At 38.1% G+C, this 23173-nt stretch overlaps 1 protein-coding gene across 1 annotated transcript; it reads right to left on the bottom strand.

Moving 5' to 3' along the window:
- Positions 1-696: 696 nt before the first annotated feature.
- LOC126815348 (uncharacterized) lies at positions 697-21378 on the bottom strand. Its single transcript, XM_056099985.1, has 16 exons — positions 21141-21378; positions 20567-20673; positions 20168-20266; positions 19493-19597; positions 18711-18791; positions 17592-17690; positions 12281-15435; positions 11538-11685; positions 10347-10538; positions 8129-8234; positions 6602-6681; positions 4937-5130; positions 3514-3597; positions 2804-2885; positions 1778-1893; positions 697-1382 (listed from the first exon to the last, which is right to left on the bottom strand). The coding sequence occupies exons 1-16, from the start codon at positions 21343-21345 to the stop codon at positions 1232-1234; spliced, it is 5004 nt and encodes a 1667-aa protein (XP_055955960.1). The 5' UTR covers positions 21346-21378; the 3' UTR covers positions 697-1231.
- Between the last annotated feature and the right edge of the window lie 1795 nt (positions 21379-23173).

Genomic DNA, 23173 nt, shown 5'->3' with positions numbered 1-23173 from the left:
AACCCTTTTAAAATTTTGGGTCATTTTTTTCGTTGGCTGACCTGATAATCGATTCCCGTTCCTTTAGAGGTCAATACAGTTAATGACCCATGTGCTGTACTCGATAACGAAAGGTAAATTTCACTACACATTATTTTTATAAAAAAAAGTCTGGTTTTATCCAGACACCACATAAATAGCTTTGGACACCGGTCTCCATTTCCAGATGAAATGTTATTGGGATTGGCCCTTTAAAATTCTCTAGTTCCTTGTCGTTATTGTTACTTGTGTGAGAGAGAGAAATGGGGTTTAACGTCAACTTGACACAAACTAGGTCGTTTCGGGACTAACACATGGTTCAATTTTATTTCAATAATTCACTTAGGGGTCTTTAGCAGTGGGAGAAAACCGCAGGACCCGGAGAAAACCCACGCGATCCTACTCCGTGTCACGTACTATCGAGGATTCGAAACCACGCCAGTTGACTCAATGACAGACCTTATAATACAGCGCGCACCTGCTAACCATTCGGCCATCCAACCACCCTATTGATACTTTTATACACTTTCTTACACAATAAAAAAGAAACAAAAAAAGAGAGAACGCTGTTCAGACATCTTTATTGATATTTAAAAAAAAATTCATTACAAAATTAAATAAATTCACCGTATTTTTTCTTTTAAATTTGTAAAAAGTATAGGTAAATATTAAACTTCTTATACATATATAGTTTTGTGTAAATATTATAAAAATAAATAAAATATTGTATAATAAGTTAAGCTTACATGTATTATTTAGTAAATTGCTATACAAAATGTGAAAGACAAATGGTGTAAAAGTATAAATTCGAAGTACATATTTTTCCATAAGCCACTATTGATCAAAATTAAATTATATATAGTACAACACACAGAAAATATTGTTGGATTCCGAAATTTTAACTGGCCTTTACCCAAATCCAAATGGCCCAAGGGCCTTAACGTATTACTGAAAGTTATTCTGTTTTAACAGCCATTATCCATAAAAATTATACATAGTAAATGAAGGCTAATAGTGTTGGATTCCGAAATTTTAATAGGCATTTATTCAAATCCAAATGGCCCAGTGGCCTTAACTTATTACTGAAAGTTATTCTGTTTTAACAGCCATTATCCATAAAAAGTATACATAGTTAACGAAGGCTAATATTTTTGGATTCCGAATTTTAAATAGGCCTTTACCTAAATCCAAATTGCCCAGAAGTTTTTCTGTTTTAACAGCAGTATAAATAAAATGGTTTATAGCAGGTTCTGTTGGTCCGATCCGATACTTTAATAGCTCGATATACAGCCATAAATAAATGAGGAAATTTAGTTAGAAAATATCGACATGGATCATCCATTACTTCTCTTGCGGAAGGCGACCTAAAAAGATAAATTGTAAATTGTCACTGTTGTTCAGAGAGAGAGAGAGAGTTTAACATCCACTCAACCAAACTAGGTCATTTCCGGACTAACATTTCCGGATCTTTAGCAGTGGGAGGACCCGAAGAAAACCCACGAGGTTGGACAGGCGACCCCACTCCTTGTCACGTACAACTATGTAATCGAAACCACGCCAGTTGACTCAATGACAGACCTTATGATACAGCGCACACGCTAACCATTCGGCCATCCAAACACCCTTCACTGTGTACAGTTACCCAACTTTTCACGGCTAACAACACCCATAATACATGAAACGAAATATGGGGTTTAACATCCTACTTTTCTGTGGAAACGGACATCATGGTATCACTATTTAAAGAACAAAATCTTACATTTTGTCGAAGTGAAGACAGCAATTGTAAAGAAATAGAACTAATTCAGCTAGTGTGTTTTTATACTGACGAAATGATCTCATGTCCTTTAATACTACTGGATCTAAATCAGACATCTGTAATATAAAAAAACAAAACATTAAAACAAAATGGCCGTGTCTTTTGTTAGCATAGTTAGCACTTTCTTTTGTTAGCAGTTAGCACTTTCTTTTTTTAGCTGGGGATCCGGGGTTCGATCCCGGTGTTGGCCGAGAAAGTCCTCAGGGATTTTCCAGCGTGGTTTCCATTTGTCAGTGTTACATCACGGAGGGCTTGGTAAGGAAAGTGTCTAGTCTTTTGGCTGGGGCGAAAATCCGAGGTACCGTGTACACGTTGGCCTGCACGTAAAAGAAACCTTGACAGTTGGAATTCGATACAAGAGTAGGCCGTAGTGCAAAATTACTCTTGTGGTACACTGTCTGGCGTATAGGCGTATAACCTTCTTCATTAGTTCAGTCGGAGCAGAAAAGTAGTACTGACTTTATGTTAGTGCTGACGGTCTAATCAACAAGGGGATTTCCTAATGCTAGATTCCCTCTATCACGATTCGTGCTACGATTGAAATAGTGGTTTTAATCGTGGTGATCCTATCAGGTCTTATCATATATTGAGGTCAGTCGTTGCAATCGTGTTGATCATATCAAAACGTATCCGAACGTCTCTGCACGTACCAGATTGTGGACTCAATAGGAACAATACTATCGCAACGCATCGCACGACTGTGGGAACCTATAGGCATTAACCATTAGATGAAAAGACCTCACTTTCTCATTCGGAGAACACAGAGCTATTTTTACTCAATTTTGTTTGATTTTACGGTTTATCGAGATGGTATCATTAACTATCTTTTGGACGATTAAAACTTTTGGGGGTTTCATTTTTCTTGTTATGTGACGTACTCTTCATCGCCATGGGGCCAATAACTTTCCAGCCCGCCCCTGCCCAACCCCATCCTGTTATAGTCTACCAGACCTATAATTAACTAACCCAATCCTCGCTGACGTCATCAGTAGGAACAACATTAAGGAAATCTATCATAGTAGTAGAACCGGTTCCGGTAACAGCCATTCTGAAACAGATCGATAATATTTTACTATACAGCCAATTTATTAATTCTTTAAACAGGCATTATGCAAGAGCTAAATCTGCCTATTGCAGGTCTTTCGTTAGGCCTAAAAATATGATATATATTGTTAATTAGATGGATCCGATATTTAGTAGATTTTGAATAAGTTTTGCGGTTAATGAAATAACCGTAAGAATGGATAATCAAGACTTTGTTTATTATCGTAACAACGTAGCAATGGCAATCGAGGCTACAATGTTATTGTATCGCCGATAACTAGGCTCAGAGTGAGGTAATTTGACTGAAATTTTCAACATTTTCTATTTTCATTATCTATTTTTAACAAAGCGAGAACTGTCAGCTAATCTTACCTAATGTCCCTTTAAGGCTACAACTAACAATTTAAAAAGCACAAATTAATAGTTTTATGAAAAATATGGTTTTGGAAGTTACTGCTGATTTATAAAAACCCAGATCGTAATTTGTATGCAAAGATGCATTCTTTTTACACTATGTTATGAAAAAACCCAAAACAAAACAAAAAAACGAAGAAAACAAATCAAAACAAAAAAAAATCATCGGGGGCCAGTGATGGAAACCGATCATTTTAACACAGAAATATACACATTACCCAGTCTTCATCTCTTTCAACACATCGGAACCAGCTATCAATATCAGTCGAAATCTCTTTTCATCAGACCAGAAGAAAGGGTGCCTGAAAGAATAATAAAACTAGAAGTCAAGCACACTGATCCTAGCCAATAGTCAAAATGAACGAATTCACCCAATATCATCAAGCGGACAATAAAATTTCACACGATATACCCATGGACGAATTCACCCAATACCATCAAGCGGACAATAAAATTTCACGATATTCACAAGGACGAATTCACCCAATACCATCAAGCGGACAATAAAATTTCACGATATTCACATGGACGAATTCGCCCAATACCTTCAAGAGGACAATAAAATTTCACATGATATTCCCATGGACGAATTCACCCAATACTATCAAGCGGACAATAAAATTTCACACGATATTCCCATGGACGAATTCACCCAATACTATCAAGCGGACAATAAAATTTCACACGATATTCCCATGGACGAATTCACCCAATACTATATCAAACGGACAATAAAATTTTACGATACTCCCACCTGTCTTTCCACAGCCCCACAGGGGAGGACTGAGAATGAGCCTGTGAGAGGGGTAGGCTCGAAAGGTGTGCAGGGCGGGGGCCTAAAGAAATTTTTAACTAAAATGTTATCACGTATATTGGAACCTCCTTGTCTTGAATTTACGTCGTTTTTGACGAATTGGTTAGATTGTCACGCACTAAATTTCTGCATACTAGAAACATTGGGATACACCTCAGAAATCCACATTTACAGTCAGTTTTTTTTTTAAAAAAAACAAAACAAACAAAACAACAAAACATTCCCGCGTCAAATAAATGGGATAGGTCGGATAACCGGATAACCGAAAACACAAGCGAGTCAATCTGATTAAAATACAGATCTATATTTCGTTTCGTTTTTTTCTATACTTTCGATGGCCTACGCTACAAGAAGATCTGACAAGGTGTACTCGAAGGTCGTGTCAGGGTTGGTACGCGTGGATTTTGACCTATGACGTCAGACATTGATTAATCAATCCACGTTGGCGTTTCTAGTGAATTACCCACAGTTCCATGCACGGCACGCCAATACGTCGCCGTAACACATTGTTTCATTGACTTATCCCTCACTTTAACCAAAACGCCGGTAATATAACAACTCTTCCAGATCCAAGTGTAGTAAAGACAAGTAAAACGAAATTTTGAACTATAAACGAAACGAAATAGGATCTCTGTTTTAATCAGATTGAATATATGTGCATGGAACAGACCATTTCATTGGCTTATCCCTCACTTCAACCAAAACGCCGGTAATATAACAACTCTTCCAGATCCTAGTGTAGTAAAGACAAGTAAAATGAAATTTTGACCTATAAAAAACGAAACGAAATACGATCTCTGTTTTAATCAGATTACAAGCGAGCTTACCCTAAACACTGTTCAATAGTTGGTCTTGCTGTAATATCCGAGAACAACATGGCGGATGTAAGATCATTGGCTTCTTCACTGATAAACATCATCTGTCCCCAGTTCTGACAAATGTTCACCTCGATCTCGTAAGGATTTTCACCGTAAGGATGTTTACCACCAGTTAATATATAGTATATCAACATACCACACACCTGCAGGTAAAACGTCACATGATCATATTTGTTTTGTCCATCTCCCGGGACAGCAAGATCTAAATTACAGTCACTTCTAGTTGATCATCCTAATCAGTGCTATCACCCATTTCTTGATGAGAGAGAGAGAGGGTTTAACGTCCACTCGACACAAATTAGGTCATTTCGGGACTAACGTATGGTTTAATTTTACTTCAATAATTCGCTTTCGCGTAGGGGTCTTTAGCAGTGGGAGGAAACCGGAATACTCGGAGAAAACCCACGAGGTTGGACAGGCGACCCTACTCCTTGTCATGTATAACCGGGGAATCGAAACCACACCATCTAACCATTCAGGCATCCACACCCCCACACCCCCCGTGATGTAGTTGCGCTATCACCCATTTCTTGATGAGAGCAAAATGGGAGATTGTTTTAAACACAACTGAGCAAAGTCGAGGATGTATATATGGGACATTGCAAGCATGTGACCCCGGGCGGGGGGGGGGGGGTCCTGGCGCCCCACCTCCCCCTGCTGGCGCAGAGAATAAGACTGCTCAAATTCCTGGACACGCCCCTGCATTGTCATAAATAGTATACACCTTGGCTATAACCCCCACCCCTAGATCTTGAGGCACTAGGGTTCAGCCTGCTAAGCCAAAAGGTAAATCCAGCACTGATTCTAGTACCAGTACGCAGCCCGTTCGGATTTATGCCAGACTGAAAATACCTGCTTTATTATTCCCAGTGAATTTCAAATCCATAATTAGTGTATTAAACTATATTACGTCTTGAAATCTCGCTTTTCTCTCGTGAATACTAGGGGTGGGTGGGTGGGGTGGGGGTGTTGGTGGTGGTGGTGGTGGATGGCCGAATGGTTAGCACGTGCGCGCTGTATCATAAGGCCTTTCATTGAGTCAACTATCGAATTCCCGGATGTACGTGACAAGGAGTAGGGTTGCCTGTCCAACTTCGTGGGTTTTCTCCGGGTCCTCCGGTTTCCTCCCACTAATAAAGAACCCTACGCGCAAGGAAATTATTGAAATAAAAAATTAAACCATATGTTTACATTGTTAGTCCCGAAATTACCTTGTCTGTGTCGGGTCGACGTTAAACCCCATCTCTCATTCTCTCTCTCTCTCTCTCTCTCTCTCTCTCTCTCTCTCTCACGAATATTAACTACCTGCCAGTGGCGGAGGTGGGGTTTAAGGTACACTCGACACAAACTGGGTCATTTCGGGACTAATGTACGGTACAATTTTATTACAATAAATCATTTGTGGGTAGGGGTCTTTAGCAGTAGGGAGTGGGGGCAGAGGACACGGAGGAGAAAACCCTCGTGGTTAGACCAGCGGGGTATCGAAACTACGTCAACTGACCCAATGACAGACCTTATGATCTAAAGCCTACGCGTTAAACCATTCGGCCACCAGATTCCGCCAAGGAAGCAATGAGATATAAACTGGCATTATAATGGTAACCAGTTGTTTACCTGAACATCTGAATATGTTGTTGGTTCAATATCTTCATTATCTGATAAACATTCACTCGCTTTCCATAATCGTTCATCAGCTGTCAAATTCAAACAAAGAGAGTTTATGTGACCCTACAAATCTACATGTATCTTGAAATTATAATTATCAATGATATTTAATTAAAAGGGTAACCCAGGAGCGCAAATGTCCTCTTAACATTGGACTCGCTACAAGATTACAACAGTTCTTATTTAGGCGCAGATCATTCGGGATTTTAAATATGGATCAAATTGGTAATGCCAGGAGTAATGTCTCTGATACTAGCAAGGATGTACTAAGGTTTCGTTAGCTCAATGGGAGCCACGGTGTCTAAGCGGGAAGGACGCTGGCTCGCTAGCCCGAAGGTCGCGTGTTCGATTCCTGCATTGGCCGAGAAAGTTCATCTGGATTTTCCGACGTGGTCAGTGGTGCAGGGCTGAGGGCCTGACAAAGACAGCTGTCCAGTCGTTCGGATAGTACGAAAAACCGAGGTCCCGTTACATATTGGCGTGCACGTAAATGATCCCTTGGCAGCTGTAATTCAATATAAGAGTAGGCCGTAGTGCCGATGCCCGGGAAAAAAATTCTCTCATAGCACAATGTATGGCGTATGCCCGTCTTCATTAGCCCTGTTGGAGCAGAACAGTAGGACGTTAAACCCCATTTATTTTCGTGAGCTCCAAAGTCCCGTGAACACTAGACTAGCCACAAGAGTACACCAGTTTTAATTTCGACTCGGATCCTTCGGGATTTTAAATCTGGACCCAATTCGTACGCCTTATAACGTCAGGAGTAACACTTCTGGCACCAGAATGTACTAAAGTCTCTGAGCGGGTCTAAAAATGTAGGTCTCTTGCACATTGATCTAGTCATGGACCGTATATACACGGTCCATGATCTAGTGCACGAAAAAGATATGCGAGGGTTGGGTTAGGGTCAGGGTCGTAATGGCAGTCCGAATTTCAAGATGTCTGCGATATCACTATTGTGAAAGCAGCCGTTAAACGACCAAGCTTTTATTACTCAGTTCAATCAGGTCACACCAATTACTTTTGGTTTATAAATCATTTTTTTTCTTGAATAGAGAAATGGGGTTTAACGCCCACTCGACACTAACTAGGTCATTTCGGGAGTAACATATTGTTCAATTTTATTTCAATAATTCGCTTACGCGTAGGGTCCTTAGGAGACGGAGGAAACCGGGGGACCCGGAGAAAATCCACGAGGTTGGACAGGCGATCCGATCCTACTCCTTGTCACGTACAAGCGGGGAGTCGAAACCCCACCTCTTGACTTAATGACAGACCTTGTGATTTAACGCACACGCTTTAAACCATTCGGCCGCCTACCCCCTTTTCTAGAATAAATAAGAAGAAAATTGGTGTGGCCTTATCTAGACTCACTGCAGTATACGCGTAATAATACAGAAATGGACCAAAGCATAATATTTAAATTCGTCCACTGCATGGGCAAAATGTGTTCATGAATTAATTGTGAGTACGAACCTTTTTTACATGGTTTTGTGGACATTCTGTTTAATCTGTGAAGTTTATCAACACCATATCCACCCAGACATAATTTACCATCAAAATCGACAAATATATTCTGAGGCTAAAAATATATATAACAAGCCAACAGTGAGGCTGATGTCCCCCGCCGAAATCCTCAAATAAATAGATGACACATATTAAAGATACATTATGGGAGATTTTAATAGAGAGTTGGCCATTCTTGCTATAACAGTTCAAAAATAGATGATGAAAGAAGAATATATTGAAAATTTCAGTCAAATTACTTTATTCTGAACAAAGTTATCACTATTGTAATTTTTGACTAGAAATAGGAGTCAAATCTCTCTTCACCATCTCCGAGAATGGACGATCGTTTGATTGACAGGCGTTAACTTCACCTACATAATCTCGATTATTAAGTAACGTTTTCAATGGTTGTGGTTTGAGACGGGGTTGCAATTCAATTCCTATCACATTTATTTTTACTACAAATTAAAAATAAGACTTTTAATATATAGATAAGAAGCGAAAGTTTGAAAGGAATGTACCAAATCAATGAGGCATAATTATAGCCGACTTCTTGTTAGCCTGCGTGCACTCTTGTACTGTAACTGGTAGGTCTACGTAACTCCCGAACAGTGATCCAATGGAGCTGCAATTAAACTGGGGTGATGTTAGCTGCGATGTTTATCAATTTCTATAATTTTTCTGTAAACGCAAGTGACATCCAAACTCTCATTTTAACCACAACTAAACATAATATCAAGGCCGTATCTATCGAACTTTCAATCAAATTGACCGACATGCGGACTCGCTCAACAGCGGCCTCGCTTCGTACAATCTATCATTTAGCCTCAATCTAAAATTATTTCCGGGAGTATGATGTCAACGTTATGGTTAATTTCCGCTTACAACGCCATTTAAAAATTTAATCAATCAACGAAATCCTGTTTAAATCCAGTCGAATCCAAGCCATCCGTGGGTCTACAGAGTTGATTTTGTTCTTGTTGTGTAAATAAAGATCTAATTTATAATTTCTATGACATCTGAAGCCCAAATAAAGACTTGCAATAATCAGATTTAGCTCTTGCATAATGTATGTTAAATTAATCGCACTCTATTTTTTTTTTTTCAAAAGTATCAAGCAATCAAACTGATTATCAATTTACACTAAGTTTCAGCACTCTCTATCAGATAGAATCAAAGTTATCTTGTCCCAAGGCATCGACTAAGGAAATTGCTTATCTCTGCTTAGCTTTAGCTCGATATGTTAATCATTGAACTCAGTCAAGACGTACATCTACATCAAGTTTAAACATACTACCTCAATTAGAAGCAGAGTTGTTATGTTCCAAAGTCTTGACCAAGTTTCATCACTGTCATTTAATTGGAACTAAAGTTATCGTGTTCCAAAGCATCAACCAATCTAATTGCTTATCTCTACTTACTCTAAGCAGAAAATGCTCATCTTCACACTCCATCAAGGCATTGACCTCTAATAAACACCTACCCCAAGTTTGAACATTCTAGCTCAATTAGAAGGAGAGTTATTGTGTTCCAAAGTCTCGGCCAATCAAATTGCTTATCGCTCTGCTTACCCTAAGCAGAAAATGCTCATTATCGAACTTAGTCAAGGTATTGATGTAATGAAACTATACACCAAGTTTCATCACTCTCACTTAATTAGAACTAAAGTTATCGTGTCCCAAAGCATCAACCAATCAAATTGCTTATCCCTGCTTACCCATAAGCAGAAAATGCTCATCTTCGAACTCCCACAAGGCATTGACCTAATAAACACCTACACCAAGTTTGAACATTCTAGGTCAATAAGAAGGAGAATTATTGTGTCCCAAAAAGTGTGACGGACAGACAGACGGACGGACGGACAGACGGACAGACAGACAGACGGACAAACCCATTTTAATAGTCCCCTGCTTTCTTCGAAAGGCGGGGGACAAAAAATGTTCTTCTTTAAAGAGGCTAAATCGCCAATATTCTGGACCTAGAAATAGACACAAATTAGTCGCAACCCATATTCTGTATCTATTTGCCTACCATTCACATATCTGAATCATTTGCTTGATAAAGACGAGATTATCCTCGTCGAAACGTGGCTTAGTATTAAACTCAGTAATTGTGTATCCATAAAATTCTACCTTGTGTTAATATGTTCAATTACTAAATGTCAATCAAAGATGGATAAACTTACTTTCATATTACCATGGATGATACCAAGCTCTGTGTGTAAATAGTTCAGTCCTTTAAGTAGTTGCCAGGAGAGTTTATTGGCTGATAGAGGATCGTGTTGATGACTCAAACCAACAATATGAATATATTCCTCTAGAGTATAATCACACAGTTCTGATGCTAAATACAGTTTATTACCACTCCTCTCTATCGTCTGTAACAAACAATAAGATATATATCTATTAGACACAACTTGGCGATGCATCATCAATCAGTTTTAAGCTCTTAGTAGAGAGGTCATATAGGCTATGCCTGTTCCTCAATCCCTTTCAATTTAGGAATAAAATATTGTTTAAAAAAAAAGGTTTAAAGCTCTTAGAACCAGCACTTCGAAATTAAGATGCCAACTGGGCATCACAGATATTTGGTCTCCCTGTTACCTGTCCACGTTTTCCTTCTCAGCCAATCTTGGCGTTATTAACTGCCTTTGGTCGTTTACTAACCGCTCCCACCCCCGCTACACACCTCTGCCCCCATCCCACCGGCTACAAAGATTGGCGGATAAAAACGTTTGTATCCGTTAAGCCAAGCGTTTAATGGGATGCGGGACTGAGGACCTGGCGAGGACAGGGTCTAGCTGTTCGGATGGGACGAAAAACACGTAAAAGAACGCTTGACACTTGGAATTTCATAAAACGGTGGGTAGCAGCGCCGCTGTCCTATCAAAATTTAACTCATATAGCACAGTCTACGGCGTATGCTAATCTTTATTCTTCCGATCAGTGCAGAAATTTCAATATCAATATTAAAGTGTTGCGGTCATGTCAGTGTAATTTATTTAATCCGGTAAGTAAGTAGTTTATTTTATCATTTAACTTACCAAATATTTAAGAAGGAAATGATGTTTCATACTGGGTGAATTGAGTTTTACTTTATTATTCATCTTACCAAATATTTAAGAAGAAAATGTTTCATACTAGGTGAATTGAGTTTATTTTATTATTCATCTTACCAAATATTTAAGAAGGAAGTTGTGTTTCATACTGGGTGAATTAGGTTTATTTTATTATTTAACTTACCAAATATTTCAGAAGAAAATGATGTTTCATACTAGGTGAATTGAGTTTATTTTATTATTCATCTTACCAAATATTTAAGAAGGAAATTGTGTTTCATACTGGGTGAATTAGGTTTATTTTATTATTTAACTTACCAAATATTTAAGAAGGAAATGATGTTTCATGCTTGGTGAATTAAGTTTATCAATAAGTTGATGATTTAATCTTGATTGCTTGCTCTCTATAACTTTAACCGCTATTTCTGCTCCATTCTTCATATAACCAAGTACAACGGAATTTCCACTGCAAATGATACAAAATATACCACTACAGTCTATTTCATTATACAAAATATACCTCCATTGTCTATTTTTTTTATACAAAATATACCACTATAGTCTATTTCATTATATAAAATATACCTCCATTATCTATTTCGTTATACAAAATATACCACTATAGTCTATTTGGTTATATAAAATATACCACTATAATTTTTTTCGTTATACAAAATATACCACTATAGTCTATTCCATTATACAAAATATACCACCATTGTCTATTTCGTTATACAAAATATACCACCATTGTCTATTTCATGGTACAAAATATACCACTATAGTCTATTTCGTTATACAAAATATACCACTATAATTTATTTCGTTATACAAAATATACCAATATAATTTATTTCGTTATACAAAATATACCACTATAGTCTATTTCGTTATACAAAATACACCACCATTGACTATTTCAGCAGTAAAAACTACAGACAAAGCGACCAAACGATATTTTTATAATACCATGCAAAAACATGCATAGTTAGACGCAGAATATATTTTTCTATGGCCTTAATAAAAAACCCCGAAAACTTCATTCATGAAATAATACTCACTTTAGATTGATATTATATTTAGCAGATTGAACAGGCATCACTATGTCTCCAACATGGCGTCTCATTGTTGTTGGTAGCAACTTGATTTCTTCCAATTTACTCTTCCATCGACGACTTACTAGGTTTGGTTGAGGTGGTGGTGATGATACTGCTTCATCTCTTCTGAAATCTGCTGAGTCGCAGACATTCTCCAGAAAAGGTGCGGTCTGAATTTCATAATCAGGATTATGTGGTTCTGTCGCCCATTCAGGAATCGGTGACGACGACCTCTCTGCTTCTGCCTTGGATCTAGCATCCTCTTTCATGAGGCCATACAGCGATCTATAGTAATCTAAGTCGCTGTGGTAGAGGTTGTCTTTCCCATCAGGATTACTGGATAGCTTCTTACTCTGTTGTCTGATCTGCTCTTTCGTCAACTCTTCAAAGAGGAAATTTGTGGACAGAAGATCTTTACCGTCATGGAAGGACGGGAAGGTGTCCGTGTTCTCGGAACTCTGAGTGGAATAATCGGAACTAGTTTCCGGATCCCGCTGTTCGTCGTCCCTGAGAGATGCTGGGTAGAGAACCGTGTCTGATGGACACTGTCCAGGCATCACCGATTCACGTAGATACCTCGGCAGTTGAAAAACTGATGGAAGGAGCATAGCACTATTCCACATTTGTTCCATATAATCGTCGTATTCCTGTTTTCGATCTGGCCAAGGATATGTCGGAGGTGGGATCACACCTTCGTAAGGATTTATTGACCGGGAAGGAATATTTGGGTCACCCATGTAGATATTAGCTTGCGGATCAATCATTGTTGCAGATGCATAGTTAACAGGTGTTTGAACTGGGTTATAAACATGCTCCATTCGTTGGTCGTTCAAATGAGCTGGACCATTCGCAGGAAACTGTTGGTTAATATTAGGATACCCATTAAAGTTATTCGGCATGTTGAAGTTTAAAATAGTACCATCATTTAGCATTATTGAATTAACTACCCCTCCGGGCATGGGAAGATTATCGTTGGACATGGGAAGATTATTGGACATGGGAAGATTATTAGACATGGGAAGATTATTAGACATAGGAAGATTATCGTTGAACATGGGAAGATTATCAGTATTAGGTTTGGGATGCTTATTGTTGGACATAGGAAGATTATGGTTGGACATAGGAAGATTATCGTTGGACATGGGCAGATTATTGTTGGACATAGGAAGATTATGGTTGGACATGGGAAGATTATCAGTATTAGGTTTCGGATGATAAGGGTTCTCATCTTTACGCAGACTAGAAGTGTTGGGTGGAGACATTGGGTGATTAGGAAACATATTAATTGGTTGCTGATGGACAGTTGGATTAATTGAAACTTGGTTTAAAGACCGGTCATTATGACTTGGATTAAAAAGCGGATTTGGCATGTTGTTTTGTGTAGAAAAAACGTTAGGAGGCACGGATACTGGGGGTTCATGAGGGACTGTAATCTGATTTTCCTGATAAACAAATGATGGTTGAAATGGCGGTGGTGTGATTTGTAATGTCCCCATGCCGTCCCACCAATCAACCACCTCTTCTTGTGGTTGTTTTTCAAATCCTGGAGGCACCGAACTCTCTTCGGCTAATTCTTTGTCCAACTGAGCACCAAACGAAGTATCTGCTGGGGATGTTTCTCTCCACAATGCTTTGGGGACATATTCCGGACTGTGGGTTGGTTTGGCAGACTTTGATTGATTAGGTTCAATGATACAGGGGCCCCAAATAGACTCCGTCTCTTCGCCCTTAAGCGATGGGAAGTCTTGGTAGTATTCACTGCTCTCAACTTTAAGGGATTCGACAATGGATTCATTTTGCTTTACAGGCGTCGAATGTCCGACGGGTGACGTGGGTTTAATCAGGTCGGGGCTACTTGCTTTGGGTGGTGTTAGACCTTGTTTGACAATTGTTGCGAATGGTTCCAGAGCAGGCTGGGCGGTCTTTATAATTGGACTCGAATCCGGTGTCGTTGATGCTGTGGTGTTACCTTTGGCAATATCAGCCCAACTTTTATGACTATCAGCCGTTTTCGTTTTCTCAACGCCTGGGGGTTTATCGGGTTTAGTCTGACGCTTATCAGGTTGTTTGGGTTGATCAGGTTTGGTGGTTTTGACCTGAAGCAGGGGTTGTGGTTTGGGAGCAGCTGTTTTTGTAGTAAGGGGTTTCTTGGTACTGCTAACTTTTACCCATTCTGATCTCTTGTCTTCATCTTCTGTGAAAGTGGGAAGACTTATTTGGATGTCGATATCATTCGCATTGATCACATTACAGTTGTATTCAGACTCGGTCTCCAGGTTATCGCATTTTTCGAGACTACCGGTACCTCCTCCACTGGGGGGTTCCTCTGATTGTGGGTTAAATTTAGAATGGTTGTTCTCATCAAAGGAAGAGTCAATTGATATTTCAGAAGAACAGCTTCCTGATAATGATTTATCTTCAGGCTCTTCTTGTATTGTCTGTTTCTTGTTTAGCTTCTTCATCTTACGGCGATCTCGTTTCTTATCTTTGAGAACTTTTTCACGTTCTTCTTCCTCTAGTAAATTTACCAGATTATATTCCCGGTGACCCCTGATTGCTGACTCATACTGAGCTATAAACTGCTTCCACATCATCTTGAACTTAAATTTACAACCTTCGTCCATGATGTGGTTGGAGAACATGTTCATGTTCTTTGCGATTTCTATGTAAGTTGATAAACGAAGGGAGTTCTGTTTGATCCACGCTTGTCCTTTAGAGGATTCCGTCAAGGGAAGGAAACTCAGAAAACAATTCGTGGTAACATCCGTTTCAGCGACTAAACCACCGGGATAACTATCAAAAACGCCCAGGGCGTGGAGAATAAAGTCCGGACCACTTGCTGCTTGGAACTGACTGACAAACCGTTCATCTGTTCCAGAAGAATAGCGGAACATCAGCATGGTACAGATGAAGCAACTTTGGGCAACAACCTGGCTGTGTTCAATATATCTATAGGCGATGCTAACAAGATGTTGGATTAATCTGGAACTCTTCAATGCTGATCGCAGGTGGTCGTATTTACAAAGATGTAGCAGGACTGGGTAGAGAACCTCATCGTAGTATTGGGTAATTCCATTGATAGTTACTTCATCTGGTTCTAGCAGTCTATCAACACGGGACTAAAATAGATGAAAGAAAAATTTAGGAACTCGATTTGGTCCTTAGGAGAACTGAAGGAATCATGATATGTTTATTGCAGTTAAAAAAATATCCCCGCTAAATAACCTACCGGTTTGCATTCAATGGTTTTAAAATAGGCCTATCAATTCTGTTCGCCCACAACAAAATAGCGGCGGGTTTATTACATAGCGAGCAGCATAGATCGATGAAATTTCAATTCAACATATCTTTGTAAATACTGAATGGAACTGGGCCATTCTCGGAACGATATTCCTACTAGAGATTCATCTATCACAATATTGCAGTTTGCAAGGGAGGGAGAGAAATGGGTTTAAACGTCGACTCGACATAAAATAGTTCATTTAAGGACTAAAATATGCTTCAATTTATATTTCAATAATTCGCTTGCGCGTAGTGGTTTTTAGCAGTGGGGGAAACCGGAGGACCCGGAGAAAATCCACGAGGTTGGACAGGCGACCCTGCTCATTGTCACGTACAACCGTCGAATCGAAACCACGCCAGTTGACTCAATGACAGACCTTATGATACAATGCGCACGCGCTGATCATTCCAACCCCTCCAATTGCAAGGGATCCCTATTGTACTAATATGACTCAATGAACAACGCAATGGATGTTACTTTACATTGTGTAAATACAGCCACTGTTTTAAAAATAGCAGAAATGGAAGTACAAAAGTTATTAGGAAATATGAAATTCCCGCCAAAAAGAAGTATTATTTCTTACATTGCAATATTCAGCTTTCTCTACGTCTGTGAGCCTTTTGGAAATAAAATCAGCCACGTCGTCTTTCTCTTCCAGTATAGCTCTACATAAAGCAGTGTTACCTTCCTGTCAAACATACAAAACAAATGAAACTTGTGGAGCGAGGATTCGTGTATGAGTCCTTACTCATTTCGTTGTTTCTTTTTGACAGTGAATCCCTTCGAACAAAGTCTATGGTTCGACGACATGAAACTTGGCATGTTTGTTCCCTCGACCATTGCGTTTAGTAGATTGTCCATATAGTACTAGTACAGGACGTTCGGGTGGTACGAAAGCCACAGGTCCTAAGTACTAAAGTCAAGAACATTGGCGGAAAAGTCTCTGTCGGAGCAAGATGTCACTTATACAGCACACCGCATGATGTTTACCCGTCTAAAACACATTTCATATTAATCTACACAGTTAGTCGTGATTTAAACTGTTGCTCCTTTCTGTAAATACTACAGCAATCCCCCCAGCTCATCCTTCACCCAGAAACAATTCGTTATTATGTTTTATTTTTAACATAATATTTATACTCGTGTATTCTCTATTAATAAATTCGTTATTATGTTTTAACATAAAAATTTTAAAGTTTTTAAAGTATACTCATACCGAAGTCTCTGTTAATAAATTCGTTATAATGTTTTAACATAAAAAATTTAAAGTTTTTAAAATATACTCATGCCGTATCCTCTATGAATAAATTCTTTATTATGTTTTAACATAAAAATTTTAAAGTTTTTAAAATATACTCATACCGTATTCTCTGTTAATAAATTCGTTATAATGTTTTAACATAAAATTTTTAAAGTTTTTAAAATATACTCATGCCGTATCCTCTATGAATAAATTCGTTATTATGTTTTAACATAAAAATTTTAAAGTTTTTAAAATATACTCATGCCGTATCCTCTATGAATAAATTCGTTATTATGTTTTATCATAAAAATTTTAAAGTTTTTAAAGTATACTCATACCGTAGTCTCTGTTAATAAATTCGTTATAATGTTTTAACATAAAAATTTTAAAGTTTTTAAAATATACTCATGCCGTATCCTCTATGAATAAATTCGTTATTATGTTTTAACATAAAAATTTTAAAGTTTTTAAAATATACTCATGCCGTATCCTCTATGAATAAATTCGTTATTATGTTTTAACATAAAAATTTTAAAGTTTTTAAAGTATACTCATACCGTATTCTCTGTTAATAAATTCGTTATTATGTTTTAACATAAAGTTTTTAAAGTATGTCCATATCGTATCCTCTATTAATAAATTCATTATTATCCTTTAACATAAAATTTATAAAGTATACTCATACAGTATTCTATATTAATAAATTCGTTATTATTTTTTAACATAAAATTGATAAAGTATACTCATACCGTATCCTCTATTAATAAATCGGAACCAGCGTTGGATATTCGTTCTACTGTTTTTAAATCTCCCAATGTTGCAGCAGTAAACAGTGGTGTCCAGCCCACCTAAGAAACAAACAAAACAATTGACATAAATTATTCTTAGAATACGCGTGAAAGTCTTATAGTGTGCGATCCTGTACTTAAAAATTTAACCCAGTAGGATTCACCATGGTTACACTGGTTATACACACTACAAAGAACACAATTCTGTGAAACGCTATGGTTATGCACACTACACAGAAGACAATTCTATGAAACACTATGGTTATACACACTACACAGAACGCAATTCTATAAAACTCTATAACTATTTATTACGTAACCACTAAGCTTCTCTAGTATTTTTTTTTTTTTTGCTGTGGGTCCTGGGCGCTGCTAACCAGAAGGTCTCTGGCTCGCTCCCGGTGTTGGCCGAGAAAGTTTCTCGGGATTGCAGGAGGGCTGACAAGGGCAGTGTCTAGTCGTTCGGATAGGACGAAAATACGAGGTCCCGTGTTAAGGTAAAATGACCTTTAACAGTTGGAATTGGAAATAAGGGTAGCGCCGATTCCCGGGCAAAATTTCCCTCATAGCACACTGTACGGCGTATACCGTCTTCATTAGCCCAGTCGGAGCAGAACAGTAGGACGTTAAACCCCATTCCATTCCATTTCATTTCTATTATATACACGTAAAAACTATATTAAGCTGTGACTAATAGTAAGTTCAGGGGGGGGGGGGGGAGGCTGCACCCTACACAATTACACAAAACAAATCTACGGACAAGACACAATACGAAGAAATCACAAACAAACTTACATATCAGATTAAGTGATTGGGCCCTGGAGCTAGCCGTAAGCGTCCAATGAGCGAGATTATAAAATAAATGGTCTGAATCCGATTCAGGGGCAAATAACTCGTCTTCAAAAGACCAAAATTATACAATATGACGGGACAGTACTTAATTAATGATACAACAAGAGGAACAATCAGAGACACGCCTTTAAGGAGATTTAATAGTTCTCAAGTTGGAGATTATTCATTGTAATTCTCTGAAAATAGTTTTTCAATATTGATTGAACTCACGTTATTTTGTTGATTGACATCAGAGCCGTTCAACAACAAGAATTGTATACACGTGTCCCATTTCTTTTCTGCTGCTAAATGTAAAGCTGTATTACCCATCTACAACAAAACAATGTTTCAGTATATAATAAACCGCATTGTCTTCATTAACCCATGCGTTCATTGGGGTTTTCCGGCGTGGTTTCCAATTGTCAGTGGTGCAGAACGGAGGGCCTGACAAGGAAAGCTGTCGTACACGTAAAATATCCCTTGGCAGTTGGAGTTCGATATTAGAGTAGGCCATAGTGTCTTCTTTCCGGGAAAAATTTAGACCACAGCACACTATAGGCGTATGCCCGTCTTCATTGGCCAAGCAGGAGCAGAACAATAGGACGTTAAACCCCATTTTATTTCATTTGCCCATGCAGTTGGCGCAGAAAAGTAAGACGTTAAACCTCATGTCATTTTTCTACACACAATAGGTACAGGAAATGTGAGTGCGTACAAAATCTGGTGTCCAGGGCCCTCATGTTGGGCGAGGGGCTGAGAGGGGCATATGCCCGGGGCGACATTTCTTGGGAGGCGACAAATTATCTAAGTGCATACCAGAAATATTCATTGTGTAAGAATATTCTTAATATAAAACTGAATTGTAAAATTTCTTGTATCATTATCATAAAGTCGGCTGAGCATAGGCACTTAACAAAGCAGTTACAGTATGCAACTTTTGCCCTGGGGCGTCACATAGGCTTGTGAGAGCCCTGGTGGTGTCTAGCTAACTGTAATTTAAAGATTTGAGATTTAGCAAGAGCTATACGTACCCGATTATGATGGTTTATATCTAAGCAATCTTTATATGGCCACATCATGTTGATGAGTTTAGCATCACCAGTAGACACTGCTAACATGAAGGCATTATCACCATCCTAAAAAATAAATAATGTGCAAATATGCTGTTAGAATGGCCAAAGGTATTTTATTAAAGATACATTATGTAAGATTTAGATAAAGAGGTGGATGTTCTTGCTATAATAGTTCAAATAGATAATGAAAAATGAATATATTGAAAATTTCATTTAAATTACTTTATTCTGAGCAAAGTCATCAGTGTTCTCCAAGGTGGAGAAAACGTCAATTTGGCGTTAGGTCGGAGGAACTACCCGCGAATTTGATAAAATTAGAAGCTTTGGGACAATAGGCCTATGTCTGCTCACTTAGGTGCATATATGTATAGGATTACAGTGGAGTGATCCAAAACGGCGGTAATACTTCGCACGTTAGTTTTTATCTTTGCCCTCATCCTCTGGACACGTACATAAGAGAGAGAGAGAGAGAGAGAGAGGGAGAGAGAGATTAACGTCCACTCGACACAAACTAGATCATTTCGGGACTAACATATGGTTCAATTTTATTTCAATAATTCGCTTGTGTATAGGGGTCTTTAGCAGTGGGAGGAAAGCGGAGGACCCACTTAGTTTATAAGTAGACCAACTTACAATGTTTGTCTGAGTAAGACTCGCGCCACTTTTTAAAAGTAGTTCGGCTATATCTAAATTCTTACTACGCGTAACTTGCATCAGCGCCGTTGCATCCAACTGAAAGATCAAATGATTTTAAAATCATTAGGTCAAAACCGTGTGAAATTGGGTATTACTGAAATAACTGTATTTGATTAACATAGCCTACTAATTTAATAACTGGACCAAATCAGTTCGAATTTCCAATAATAATTAAATTAGATCTAGACTACTTGAATGGTAAATTAATTGATGATGAATTAAATAATTAATTAATAATTATTTGAAATTAAAATTAAAGCCGAAGATTAAATTTACTAGTTTCAAAAAAAAAAAAAAAAAAAAAAAGGAAAAAAATAGAAGAAAAGAAAAGATTACATTTGATTTTTCGTTGACATCTGCATCCGCTGCCAGAAGTTTGGTCACCGCTTCTACGTTTCCAACAGATGCTGCCATGGCTAGAGGTGTCATTCCAAGCTTCAATGAAATATAAAATATCGTAACAATCGATCCATAAATATTTTAACTGGGTAGTGGGTAGGTTTTTTCAATTTCTTTCTGTATAGGCCTACCCATGGGCGGATTAAGCTTGTCAGGAGCCCCCTGACTGAAGATGTCACTGCCGACCCTGTGGGCCATTGCATCAACGGTAAAATAGGCTCATAATCTGGCCATTGTCTGTCAAAAGCACACAAATGCAATTTTTATGTCAGTAACCCTAGTACTGGCACAATCATATAGCCTATATCTACAATACATTTAGAACTAAATTAGGGGGTCCTTTAATATCGTGGTCCCTGGCTGCAGCCCAGTTTACCCCACCCCCGCCCCACTTAAGTACCTTTCGCGAACGTCGATTAGCCTAGATCTAAGCTAAAAAGTTCAAGTTTGTTAAATTATTCAGTGGTGTTTGACATAGCCAACTGTTCCTTTGGACTGGATGATATCAAACTGCAAAAACTTCTCTTTTCTAAACTTAATCTTACCAGTTCGGGTCTGGGCCCTAACTGTAAAATATCTTCAGCGCTACTTTCTCTAAATAATTGGTCTAATGCTTCTAAACTAGCATCAAATAAAGTTGATCTTGTCTGTTTTTCTTGTTGAGATGCCTCTTCCTTTCCATTCGCGCTGCCATTACTTGTTGATGTCTTTCCCATTTGTTTCCCTTTCTTCGTTTCTTTTTGTTTCTTTAATCGGCGAATTCCGCCGGATTTCATTTCCGTGTTTGAACTACAAAGCACCATAAATTTCTTCGCAAAAATAAACAGCTAGATCTGCGCTTTTGTTTTTCTTCTTGGTGCTTGAGTAGCTTAGCAATGATTGTGTCGCAATGGTTTTGTGATGCAATAAACGAAACTATGACGTTAGATTTGAATGACGTCACATTCTTGAGTTGCTCTTGGAGAAGCACGTATGGCATGTCTAAGCAATAAGATGACCCATTTTCTTTGAATATCAAAAGTATTCATAATTACGGCTCTGTGACAATTTGAATTATATTATTTATAGGGTATTAAATTTGTGTCGGCGTTATTTTGCAGACAAATTCCCAAATATCAACGTTTCCCAAATATCACCGTTTCGATACCCCAACCCCTTTTCAGAAAAGCTGATTGATGTCGGCGTTCTTTTAACAGAATTTCACAAATATAAACGTTTCGAGAAATTGCAATGATAAAAACTTCCCCTTTTCAGAAAAGCTGATACAAGGTAGAATGGCCGACAGACAACCAAAATGACTGGCAAAGTCACGTTGCACTATTAAGTTTGTCTTGAGATTTTATAGGCTAAGAAATGAAATGGGGTTTAACGTCCTTCTGTTCCGCGCCGACTGGACTAATGAAGACGGGAAATTGGCTAAGAAAAATCCTTTCAACTGAAGGCAGACGGTAAAATTTGCCCTAAAGTATAAAACAAGTTCTATTCGTGTAGCATCAGTACTCCGACACAACCAGCACTTCCCAGAATAGCTGACGAACCAAATTGCAAAGATTAACATAGACACCAAAAGACAGATTTATACACCCCCCCCCCCCGCGAATATAAAAAACACAAAAATCATTTTATTCCAAATGTTATTATTTTTGGTATTTCAACCCATCATCACCATTTACAATAAAAAGTCAACAGCAGTAACAAAACCAAGTTATACACAGAAATACAAGAACGATAGCCAACACCATAAATAAAGCAGTACATTCGAACACAGGGCCGCAGTTAAGGTCATATCTAGTTCCGGTCATTTTCCGTAGCCCTCGGTCATGACCGGCTGCCTTATCAATGTAAATAGTAGATAAAATTAAACATATATTTATTGTATTGGTACATCTAACAAAAGCTGTGTTTAAAAATTGGCAGTTTAGTATTAAGTATCGTATTTATTTATAGTATAGTATTTATTTATTGACATACAATATACATAATATATTAGCTTGGGGCCTCTCTGCTTGTGGCGCATCCGCTAAAATGCCAAGCGTGTCCATGCCATGCGTTAAGACAGCGCGTTCTGAACAATCAGAAGTCAGTCAGACAGATATCATTGAAATTTGCATATTTCAGGAAACCTAATGAATTAAAATTGACATCAATTAAACTGCCGATATTAATTAAGAGGTCTCAAACGACTACAAAGTGAAACCATCACGTCCATTAGTATGTATTATCTACCTTTATGGAAATATAATTTCAGGGTGACGAATATTATGTAAATGGAATAAGAATGCCATTTAATGAGCAATAAGTTTGGTTTGTGCGACTATTATAAATGCGTGTGGTTTATAAAATTAATGCTAATTAATTCAATTTTTAATTGATTTGGTATTTTTACAGCAGTGGTTCAATAGTTTTAATAGTTTTCTACCCTGTATGGATCTTTAGCAGTGGGAGAAACCCACGAGGTTCGATAGGTGACCCTACTCCGTGTCACCTACAACCAGGGAATCAAAACCACGCCAGTTGACTCAATGACAGACCTTATGATATAAA

The sequence above is a fragment of the Patella vulgata genome, chromosome 3 (genome assembly GCF_932274485.2).
Source record: "Patella vulgata chromosome 3, xgPatVulg1.2, whole genome shotgun sequence".
Lineage (NCBI taxonomy): Eukaryota > Metazoa > Mollusca > Gastropoda > Patellidae > Patella > Patella vulgata.
This window is presented reverse-complemented; position numbering and strand designations above follow the sequence as displayed.

Excerpts from the sequence above, each read along its gene's own strand:
- LOC126815348 (XM_056099985.1), bottom strand. The coding sequence starts at position 21,345 with ATGGGAAAGACATCAACAAGTAATGGCAGCGCGAATGGAAAGGAAGAG. Across the intron at positions 18,792-19,492 it reads ATATAAACCATCATAATCGG|ATGGGTAATACAGCTTTACA; the intron begins GTACGTATAGCT and ends GTTTTGTTGTAG. Across the intron at positions 11,686-12,280 it reads AAATATAATATCAATCTAAA|TGGAAATTCCGTTGTACTTG; the intron begins GTGAGTATTATT and ends TATCATTTGCAG.